At 37.2% G+C, this 12,402-nt stretch overlaps 1 protein-coding gene across 8 annotated transcripts in view; it reads right to left on the bottom strand.

The window, feature by feature from the left end:
* The window catches only part of ZFAND4 (zinc finger AN1-type containing 4), a 58,309-nt gene that overhangs the window by 26,797 nt on the left and 19,110 nt on the right, over positions 1-12,402 (bottom strand). For 5 of the 8 annotated variants that reach the window (XR_001447076.3, XM_015146936.3, XM_077946351.1 and 2 more), the window contains 3 exons: positions 8,896-8,971; positions 7,875-7,942; positions 4,057-4,297 (listed from right to left, as the gene is read on the bottom strand). Coding sequence is in view for 7 of the 8 variants with exons in the window: in XM_015146936.3 (XP_015002422.3) it covers positions 4,057-4,297; positions 7,875-7,942; positions 8,896-8,971 (385 nt within the window). In the remaining variant the exon portion in view is untranslated. The remainder of the gene's footprint in view (positions 1-4,056; positions 4,298-7,874; positions 7,943-8,895; positions 8,972-12,402) is intronic. The other 3 variants (XM_015146934.3, XM_028826302.2, XM_015146933.3) reach the window with 1 other exon arrangement.

Genomic DNA, 12,402 nt, shown 5'->3' on the forward strand with positions numbered 1-12,402 from the left:
TTGTTAGCAATTAGATAGCAAAGCATGATGCTTATTATGCAGTGACACTATAGCTATGCTAAAGGAAAACAGCATAAATAAGCATTACCAGGTTAGGCGTTCATCACAATATTCCCAACTTGCAGGAAAGCAACAGTCAGAAAAATTAGAAAATTTACAATTTACATCATAGTACAATTTACATCACATTTACAATTTACATCACAGCAGAATTTCTTTACAAAAATAAAAAATGAAAATGAAGCTATAACCAAAGAAGTTTCCGATTGTTTATATCTGCTAGCCAAGCAAGGAAAGCTACTTATCAATAGTGAATTAATTCACTATTGATCACAGCAGTTGAGGAAGTACGTCCTGAGAAAATAAACTTGTTTAAAGGTCACTTTTTCAGCAGGAACAATTTCGCAAAAAGTTGACAGCGTTGGAAGCAACGTCAACAGCTGATTTAAAAATAAGGTAAATGATTGAGTCATTTTCCTTGTTTTTTGATGAGCTGACATATATCACCCATATTGCTCTGTGTTACTATTTATTGAGGGCATCATTACCAAGTTTGAAGTGACTGAAGAGTTGGCCCCTATGAATAGTCTGCATGAAGCTACTACAGGTGAGAATATTTTCAAATAAATTGCTAAAACATTAATTTAGTACAACTTTAAGTGAACTCTGCTATGACTGATGGGGTGATGTGTGGAACAGAAAAAAAAAAAACTTAGTTGGACAAATTTATAGAGTTAGTGAACATGTAAGGTCTTTTTTTTTTTTTTTTTTTTTTTTTTTGTCTTTTTGAGACAGGGTCTCACTCTGTCACCCAGGCTGGAGTGCAGTGGTGCGATCTCGGCTCACTGCAACCTCAACTCCTGGGCTCAAGCAATGTTCCCACCACAGCCTCCGAAGTAGCTGGGACTACAGGTGTGTGCCACCAGGCCCAGCTAGTTTTTTTCGAGATGGAGTTTCACCGTGTTGCCCGGGCTTCTCAAACTCCTGGACTCAAGAGATTCACCCATCTTCCAAAAGTGCTGGGATTACAGGTGTGAGCCACCATGCCCTTTAAACATGTAAGGTATTTAAAGTATACAGTTATTCATCAGCAGGTATTTCATGGTAAATATCTGAATCTATCCTGTGTTATTAAACCAGCAGTGTTAATGGTAAACTTCAATTGTTTCATGGACTTATCCATCATCAGTTTGGTGGCTTACTGGTAATAAAGTTTCATTATGATTTTTTTTAGCTCAGGAACTCTGAATGAGAAGAACTGGCCTTAACTACTATTATCAAACACTTTTTAAATTTTTTAATTGTCTTTGGAAATTAATTTTAATGTGGACTTCATGTTTCGTAATGAATTTAACCTAAAATTACAAAATAAAACAATGTTTATATGTGAAACATATACTGCAATAATGTCATGTTAACAACAACTAATGTTTGAATTGCATGTAATAGCAAGCTGCAATCATTCCCATGCTTTCAAAAGTTGAAATTAGGTAATATCTCTATTCCCATAGAAATTTGCAGCAGATATATTTCTGAGCTCAAGCTATAGGTCTAGCAGTGATTTTATACCTCAGGGCAATTTCCAAAAAATGTCCTATTTCAAAATTCATTTAAATGTGGAACTGAGGAGCTTCCAGGGCAAACTGCAAGAGAAGATCTGATAGAATTTTATAAATGTCTTACAAATGATCAATATGCTCAATAAAATAATGTGCTCATGGACTGATAGCAGTATCTGACAGTACCTAACTGTGTGAAAAAAAATTTTTCTAAGATAAAATACACAAAATCTCATTACAGATCAGTATTAACAAGTGGACTTTTGCAATTGACCTTGCAAATTTGATGGGCAACACTAACTTTCAACCTCAATTAGGTAAAACATTATTCCCATGAAAAAGAATTCCATTCTTCTCTGGAATTCTGTGGTACAAACAGAAGAAAAGTACCCAATTGTTAGTCTTATATTTTGAACTTTGTTAGTAAAAGTTTTGTGGAGATCTGTTTTCTCTCGTTACATAAGTACCTATTTAATATCCTTAATGCTGTATCTTGGCCTAAAAATCCTAAAATAGTTACTATCTGCACACCTTTACAGAAGAAGTTTGCTACCTTTGTTGTAGACTAGGAAAGCCTCTTCTAGAACAGGAAAGATAAATGTCCTTCATGGTATGACCAGATCGTTTTCTACTCCTCTTTCTCATTCATCCATCCCTTTCCTTGTCCAATTATTGTAAATGAATACAAAGGAAGAAAAAATAAATAAATTATCTTGTGATGAACAATAAGACAGTTCTAATTAAATTCCATGATGACATTTGAGCTGAGTCATAAAAACAAATAGAAGTTGGCTGAGGAGAAGCTGGAGTAAGAGGAGAAAACGACGTTTTAAGAAAAAGGGAAAAGGTGTATAAAAACACAGCATAATGAAAAGACCTGGAAAACTATGGTGACAGGTTGTCAAAGGACTCATACACTAAGCTGAGGAGCTTGGGTTTCCTTTAGGAAAAGGGAGCCAAAAGAGTGTGTACTAGGGAAGAAAACTAAACAGTGAGCCAGCACATGGCAAAAGTGGTATGAAGACATTCTATTAATGGCCTAAGGCTGTAACCCTCACTGCTACCTCCTCCATTTCTTGCCCATGGTTTATGCCAAGTTTGTAGTGCTAACCAGATGCTGACATATTAAAGTCAACAGGTAACACCCATGTGTCACAGTCTGCTCTCTGAGGCCACAAAAAATTGAGTCTAATCTTTCTTTCACATAACACTCTGTGGTGGGCAGAATCCGAGGAGAATCTCTCTGACTCTTGACCCCTGGTGTTCACATCAAATATGGTTTCCTATCCTTGAGCCTAGGCATGATGGACGTCTTGCTTCTAGCCAACTGAATATGGCAAAGGACGTTGCAGATGTAATTTAGGCCCTAAATCAGCCAGTTTTGAATTCATCAAGAGGGAGCTGAGGGCAGCCTCTAGTCAACAGCCAGCAAAAAACTGGGCCCTCCATCATATAACTGAAAGGAAATGAATTATGCCAGCAATAAGAGTGACCTTGTAAGTAGATTCTCCTCCCCAGTCAAGCCTCCTGATAAGAGACTTGCTGACACCTTGACTCCAGATTGTGAGACTTGGAGCACAGTGATGCTGTGCCTGGACTCCTGACCCACAGAAACTGTTCTCCAAACTACAAGCTGTTTTTTCTTTAAATGATTTCACCACTACCTTTTTATTTTGCAGGACCTGTAACACCTTCCCTTTCTCTGTCTGCTTGGCAAACTCCACTCCCCTTTTAGGGTCACAGCTTCTCAGAGGTTGTGTCTAACTCTCTGCCTTTCATGCATAATAAAGGCCCTCTCACCTATTCTCCCAGAGATCCTGATATCTTTTTATAACATCACCAACATTATATCACCGATACTCTTTATAGCAGACTGCATGCTCCATGAAGGTAGGAAAAATCATCTTTACATCATCAGTGCCTTGCTCAATGAATGGCCATAAAAGTTCGGTGAGTGAATGCTTAATAACTTGAAGTGAAAGAAGATAAACAATCATAGTAACTCAGAATGCACAGCAACTAACTGAGAGGTTGCCTTGTCCAATTCTCTGATTTTTCTATTGCTTAGCTAAATATCTGTAGGGTTTCTCCTCCTGATTTTAGAATATTACAATTTCTCTCCCTTTTATAGAATAGGAAAACAAGATCAGAGAAATAAAGAGATTTATCCGCCTTTAAGCAGCAGACTTAAATTTAGAAAAAAAGGTATCAACTTCAGGTTTAACCCTTTCTATTATGCTAAGGTTGTATAACACACTATTATGACAGGATTCTATAATCTATTAGGCATCTTAGAGTTTCACAGAGTAACAGAAACAAATCTTTTTATGAAAACATCCCACTCTGTAAAAAAAACCTCAGTTTTATCATATCAATCATATGAAGGACAATTTCAGACTTATATATTGGGGGCTGGGGTAGGAATGAGATGCATGACATTTGTTAATATATATAGATTATTTTGACAACACAAGGTAAACAAAAGTTTATGGAGTACCTCATACGATGTTCTCCTTTTCTCCGTAAGATATGCAAATGAAAACCTATTTTCTTTGAAGAGTCAGATAACGGTGTTAAAGTGCCATCTCCCCTATCTACTGCAGGAAAGAAATTCAATTGATCTCCTTCTCGGTACACCAAAAATGTAACTTGTTTGTTGCAGGAGGTCTTCTCCCAGACCTCAACTCGACTGGAATCCAAGTACTCTGCCATCTTCCTAAGTGGATCTTCTGTAGGAACTACAAATGGAAAATTGATAAGTCTTCGATTTGGATCAAGTTTTATGCATCTGGGCACAGTAGTGACAGGATATAATGTACTGAATTTGAACAACAGCCCTGTGCATATAATATAAACATGATATTCTTCAAATAAGTTTCTGATCTTTCTAGAGTTAATATAGCATTCCTTATGTTGTATTAATAAGAAACAAACAAACGAAATGCATGATTATGTTACTATGTTCAAAGACAGAGCTAAACCAAAACATGAGGGTTTTTTGTCCTATGCCATTATAGTCTATATTTTTTTCCCTGTGCCACTAGAGTCTGTATATTTGCTGATTCTATGACATTACTATCAACAATTCTTTTACTATATACTTTCTGCTCCCTATATTTTCAAATATTGGTTCCAACAATAATTAAAATCAACATAAATCCCACTTACTTTAGATTAAAAGTACACAGACACAGCCGTATGTGGTGGCTCATGCCTGTAATCCCAGCACTTTGGGAGGCCGAGGCAGGCAGATCATGAGGTCAAGAGATCGAGACCATCTTGGCCAACATGGTGAAACCCCGTCTCTACTAAAAAAAATACAAAAATTAGCTGGGCATGGTGGCGTGCACCTGTAGTCCCAGCTATTCGGGAGGGTAAGGCAGGAGAATTGCTTGAACCCAGGGGCCGGCGGTTGCAGTGAGCTGAGATTGCGCCACTACACTCCAGCCTGGCGACAGAGGGAGACTGCATCTCAAAAAAAAAAAAAAAGGACACACCACACAAATACATAATTAGGAGACATATCTAAGAAATTAGAAGTAAGCAGACTTATTTTTTTCTTTCTGGTTTTATATAAACGCTGATTCTGAGAGCTGTTTCTTGACGTGAAGTAATTAAAAGTACATAATAACTTAGAACATGAGGGAGTCACTTAATGTACTAAAATTGCAACAGTTCCAGGAAAAAATAAAAGTTCTCTCCCAAAGACATTCTCATCATACTGCAGAAACATCTGCTTTCTCCTAAAAGAGGCAAAGATTTCCCAAGCTGCATAACTTTCATTTATTTATTAACAGAATCGTGGTGCTCTACAATCCTTTAAAAAGAAGCTGCAGCAATAGGAAAGTATTAAACTTGGAAAGCAGTAAGGTAAAAACATCAAAGATGTTTCCATAGCCTAGATTCAATAACACTATTACTAACACAAAAATCTTATGATTTAGCTTGCTTTATGAAAATAGTTATTTGGATGTTTTTATTTACTTTCATAGGCCAAAAATGTATAAATATTAAAAGACACTTTTCAAACAACTTCTTGCCCTTTGTAAGTTAATGCTCCACTTTCCATATTACGTCCAGAGATAAAAATTTGGATCAGAGGGCAGACCTTTGGGGGAAAAAAAAATAACAAAACACAACAAAAAAGAAATAAAAATTATGCCTATTTTTGTAGATATTGCTATAGCCATTACCACAGTCACATGAAAGCCTTTCCTAAACCAGCACAGGGTGCCTTACTCAGGCAGGTGTATGTGTGTATCTTCTCACAACAGAAAAATCTTTCAGATTTTACCAGCTATAAAACAATATATATGAAGTTTGATATGCACTGGGCACAATTTAGTTCTAGAAAAGAAACTAATTTTAATCTTTCTATGCTGCTTGGATAATGGTTATTTCAAAAATAATTTTTATCTTTTTATTTGTATTCTTTATTTGAGACAGAGTCTCACTCACTCACTCATATGTTTATGAAGAGTGTGATACAGATTCTGAGGCAAACTTTTTTTTTTTTTTTTTTTTTGAGATGGAGTCTTGCTCTGTCACCCAGACTGGAGTGCAGTGGCGCAATCTTCACTCAACTGTAACCTGTGTCTCCCATGTTCAAGCAATTCTTGTGTCTCAGCCTCCTGAGTAGCCCGCCACCATGCCCAGATAATTTTTGAATTTTTAGTAGAGATGGGGTTTCACTATGCTGGCCAACCTGGTCTCAAACTCCTGACCTCAATCCCAGGGCCTATAATCCCAGCGCCTATAATCCCAGCTACTCAGGAGGCTGAGGCAGGAGAATCACTTGAACTCAGGTGGCAGAGGTTGAAGTGAGCTGAGATCAAGCCACTGCACTCTAGTCTGGGCAACAGAGCAAGACTCCATCTCAAAAAAAAAAAAAAAAAAAAGTTTATCTCAGAATCTGTATCACACTCCTCATAAACATACAAAATAATTTTAGTTCTAATAAGAAAAGTAGGTGTTTTGATTAGACACTCTGGTTTAAAGTAGTATTACACACAAATAACCAACTTTCAAAAATGTAATACAATAGAATTCACATGGCATTAAACAGTATATAATTCTCTCTTAATATAATGGCTTAGTAAACATAGGGTTCTCGTGCTACTCCCAAGAGTTATTCCTATAAACATCATATAGTTATTACTATAAATGTCACATAGGACAATTACTTAAATCCAATTAATTAAAAGTCTCTGATATCAGGAGCATTAACAGGCCCTAACATTACTAACTTTGTTTTTCTCTAACCTATAAAAAGCAGTTCAACAGCCAAAGTAGCATATCTCATTAAATCCTCTTGAGGTAGCTAAGAAAAAGATAGCAATAATCCTATTTTCTAACCAAAATTATGAAACATAGGGATATAATTTGACATGTGGAAGCAAGCCAGGAGTAGAATCAATACTTATCCTTCAGTTTTCTGGTTAGTGAAGGATCAAATAAATCTGAAAGCCTTCCTCAAAATGAGGTCCACAGAAGAGGACACTCTGACTAGTCTCCTCCACTTGATGGGAATTCATGTGACACACCTGACTCAGGGACCAATGTGAATACTGCCTGCTCTTCTTGTGCTTAATAAAACCCTCTCATCAATCAAGTCTCCACTAATGTCATCTTTTTTGAGGGCCCTTCCTACCCTGTTTTCTGCATAGCACTTACAACCATTAGGAGTTACATCGACTCTTTACACATTTATTGTAGGCACTGTCATGAAGCAGAGACTTTCTCTCCCATGTCTACTATACTTGGAACATTGCACTGACCATTTAGTAGATGCTCAATATGTATTTGTTGAATGAATGACTGGATTTCAGAACTACTTATATTCTGAGAAAGGATGCAACAGGGCCATGATAATATCCATGAAACCCAGATGTATCACAAACCAAGTAAACAGGCAATGTTGGAATTTTGCAAAACAATCATAATCTCAGGAATTGAAGATCCGGTAGATTTAAAAATAAACAAGATTCCTATGAAACTAAACACAATGGTAACATAATACTTACAGTATGTCATTCCATTTCTGTTCCCTATATTGGCAAAAGGTTTATTTTTAAATCTCCCTGAATTGGACCAGGAATCAGGTGATTTTTCTGAATTGTATTTTAGAGTTCCAGCCTCTAGGCATTTAGGTTTTAAAGAACAATGCCTAGAGAACCAAATGTGATTTTTCTAAGACCTAATAGCAGAAAGGAAACCTAAATGAAACCTGAGGCTATAAAAATACTAACTGACATAAAGAATGTTACTGTCAAATTGCTTTTATATATATATATATATATGTATATATATGCCTACCTCTTCTGGTATTTATAGGTCCGCCACGCATAGCCAAAACTAGCTTTAAGGTACACCCTTCTGAAATGCTGTGGAGAGTTAACACAAAAATAAATCATAATCATCAAAATGCATTCAGTGCTAAATGTACACATAATTACATGCTGGCTTATCAGGGAGAGTGCCTACTCTCTAAAATATAAAAAGATATAGCAATGTAAATACATATAAAATGTTAACGTATTTATTGGTACAAATAATAAAAGAAGTGAAACAAATTCTCATAAGCCATAAAGAAATCCAAGAATAAACATACTGGAAAAGACCGCTGTGACTATGTGTTTTAGCTTGTTCATTTCACATTAAGGACAAGGAGGCCCAGAGAACAAAAGTGGCTTGCCCAAGACCCAAAGTGTAGAAAATAGCAAATCTATTTAATAAAATAGAAAATAGAAAAATAACAAGGTCCCCTGACTCTCAGTGCTCTTACAGCTATTCCACACTGCCTCTTATCCTTTTGCCCTTTTCTTAAGAAAGGAGTGATGAATTATGTGAAAGAGGGGAGAAATAAAGAGAGACAAAGTGTCAGAAAGTATGTTGGTAGTCACTGGTGCACACAGCATTGCTTAGTAACAAAAGCAGGGCTTAATGAGAAAGGAAAGACTTTGGGAAGAACAATTCTCTCTTATCCAAAACTCTTGTAAAGACAGAAAGAAAAGGAACATGGCCAGGAAGGAATGGTTCAATATTCAAAGAAAGGAGCAAAGTAGGCAAGAAGATAATAGGAGGATTTCAAAAGGCAAGAGATAAACAGCTTGACATGAAAAATGAAAAGGGAACATAAACGTATCAGAGGATAAAGGTTAAGCAGTATAGAGTACCAAACTAATGCATCTAAAGTTCAGGATGTATGATGAAATCTAGGAATCTGAACTATTCAGAAGAAAAAGAGACATGATCTAAGAGTTCAAAAGACAAATATTAGCATATGGAGTCATAATACTAAGTGCCTACAAAACAGCCAATATGCAATTACACTCACTTGTAATCATTCAAGCAATAATCATTTTCAAGTTCCATGTTATTCCAAATTAAGTGCTGTCGACAGATGGGAATACCTTAAGGGAAAGTTATTAAAAAAAAAGTGTTAAAAGAATTCAATAGCATCTCCAAAAGAGTATGATACAAATCTATTTCATTAAGGAACTAAGAGTACTAATAAATTAAACATTCTTCTAAATTGAATGCTAGGTGCTAAAATTTACAGAAGGCATGCCTAAAAGGAGATATAGTCCAATCCATTCACTGTAGAAAAGAACAGATGTTGCAACAACTCTCTGGTCCTAAAACAAGGTATAAGATAGAGAGCCCTTTAAAAGGCAAGATAACATGCTCCTGCACAGCAAAAGAAGCTATCAACAGAGTAAAGAGATGATCTACAGAATGGGAGAACATATTCACAAACTATGCATCTGACAAAAGTCTAATATCTATATGCTATAAAGAACTTAATTCAACAAACAAAAAACAACCCCATTAAAAAATGGGCAAAGGACATGAACAGACACTTCTCAAAAAAAAAAGACATATATGTGGCCAACAAATATATTTTAAAAGCTCAACATCACTAATCATTAGAGAAATGTAAATCAAAACCACAATGAGATACAAGCTCACACCTGTCAGAATGGCCATTATTAAAAAGTCAAAAAATAACAGGTGTTGGCAAGGTTGAGGAGAACAGGGAACGCATACACTGCCGGTGGGAATGCAAATTAGTTCAGCCATTGTGGAAAGCAATGTGGAGATTTCTCAAAGAGTTTAAAATAGAACTACCATTCAACCCAGCAATCCCACTACTGGGTATATACCCAAAGAAAAATAAATTGTTCTATCAGAAAGACACATGCACTGGTATGTCCATCACAGCACTATTCACAATACCAAAGAGATGAAATCAATCAAGACGCCCCCGCAACAGTGGACTGGACAAATAAAATGTGGTGCATATACACCACAGAACACCATGCAGCCATAAAAATAATAAAATTATGTCCTTTGCAGCAACATGAATGCAGCTGGAGGCCATCATCCTAAGAGAACAAATGCAGGAACAGAAAACCCAAATACCGTGTGTTCTCACTTATAAGCAGGAGCTAAACATTGAGTATATATGGACACAAAGATGGGAACAATAGACACTATGGACTACATGGGGAGGAAAGGGACGTGGGTTGAAAAACTACCTATCGAGTACCAGGCTCACATCCTGGGTGACAGGATAATTCATACACCAAACTTCAGTAACACACAATTTACTCATGTAACAAACCTGCCCATGTATCCACTGAACCTAAAATAAAAGTTGAAAAAAAAAAAAAAAAAGATATTGGGCTGGGTACAGTGGCTCATGCCTGTAATCCCAGCACTTTGGGAGGCCGAGGCAGGTAGACCACGAGGTCAAGAGATTGAGACCATCTTGGCCAACATGGTGAAATCCCATCTCTACTGAAAATACAAAAACTAGTCAGGCATGGTGGCAGGCGCCTATAGTAGCAGCTACTCGGGAGGCTGAGGCAGGAGAATCACTTGAACCTGTAAGGCGGAGGTTGCAGTGAGCCGAGATTGCGCCACTGCACTCCAGCCTGGCAACAGAGTGAGACTCCATCTCAAAAAAAAAAAAAAAAAAAAAAAAGATATCATGAATCAGGCCTGAAGAGTTTAATATTTAAGGCCTAAAATGGAAATCAAAAGCAAACAGGAATAGCTATTCTTATATCATATAAAACAGACTTTAAAGCAACAACATTTAAAAAAGAAAAGACAAAGAAGGTCATTACATAATGATAAAAGGATCAGTCCAACAAGAAGATATTACAATCCTAAATATATATGCACCTAACTCCTGAGCTCCCAGATTCATAAAACAATTACTACTAAGAAAAGAGATAGACAACAACACAATAGTGGGGGACTTTAACACTCCACTGACAGCACTAGACAGGTCATCAAGACAGAAAGTCAACAAAGAAACAATGGACTTAAACTGCACTCTAGAACAAATAGAACTAACAGATACTTACAGAACATTCGACCAAAGAACTGAAAAATATACATTCTTCTCATCAGCACATGAAACTCCAAGATCATATGAGAGGGCACAAAAAAGTCTCAAAAAATTTTTAAAAATCAAAATTCTGTCAAGTATCCCCCCAGACCACAGTGGAATAAAATTAGAAATCAACTCCAAATACACAGAAATTAAACAATCTGCTACTGAACGATTTTTGGGTTAACATTTTGAAATCAAAATGGAGATTTAGAAATTCTTCCAAAGGAATGATAATAGTGATACAAGTTATCTAAACCTCTGAGATACAGCAAAAGCAGTGCTAAGAGGCAAGTTTATAGTGCTAAATGCCTACATCAAAAAGTCTGAAAAGTCACAAACTGACATCACAGTTTGATGTGTAACATCACACCTCAAGGAACTAAAGAAACAAGAACGAACCAAATCCACAGCTAGCAGAAGAAAAGAAATAAAGATCAGAGCAGAACTAAATTGAATTGAAACAAAAAAATACTAAAGATCAATAAACAAAAGGTTGGTTCTTTGAAAATATAAACAAAATCCACAGGCCATTAGCTATATCAATCAAGAAAAGAAAACAGAAGATGCAAATAAACTCACTGAGAAATAAAAATGGAGACATTACAACTTACACCACAGAAATACCGAAGATCATTCAAGACTACTACAAATACCTTTATGCACACAACCTAGACAATCTAGATGAAATGGATAAACTCCTAGAAACATACAATCCTCCTACCTTAAGTAAGGAAGAAATAGAAATCCTGAACCAATAACAAGCAGTGACAATGAATCCGTAATTTTTAAATTGCCAACAAAAAAAAGCCCAGGGCTAGATGGATTCACAGACTAATTCTACCAGACATTCAAAGAATTGGTACAGGCCGGGCGCGGTGGCTCAAGCCTGTAATCCCAGCACTTTGGGAGGCCGAGACGGGCGGATCACGAGGACAGGGGATCGAGACCATTCTGGCGAACACGGTGAAACCCTGTCTCTACTAAAAAATACAAAAAAACTAGCCGGGCGAAGTGGCGGGCGCCTGTAGTCCCAGCTACTCGGGAGGCTGAGGCAGGAGAATGGCGTAAACCCGGGAGGCGGAGCTTGCAGTGAGCTGAGATCCGGCCACTGCACTCCAGCCTGGGCGACAGAGCCAGACTCCATCTCAAAAAAAAAAAAAAGAATTGGTACTGGCCAGGCTCGGTGGCTCATGCCTGTAATCCCAGCACTTTGGGAGGCCAAGATGGGTGGATCACGAGGTCAGGAGATCAAGACCATCCTGGCTAACACAGTGAAACCCCATCTCTACTAAAAATACAAAAAATTAGCTGGGTGTGGTTCACACACCTGTAGTCCCAGCTACTTGGGAGGCTGAGGCAGGAGAATTGCTTGAACCCAGGAGGCAGAGGTTGCAGTGAGCCGAGATCGTACCACTGCACTCCAGGCTGGGTGACAGA

This window comes from Macaca mulatta, chromosome 9 (genome assembly GCF_049350105.2).
Source record: "Macaca mulatta isolate MMU2019108-1 chromosome 9, T2T-MMU8v2.0, whole genome shotgun sequence".
Lineage (NCBI taxonomy): Eukaryota > Metazoa > Chordata > Mammalia > Primates > Cercopithecidae > Macaca > Macaca mulatta.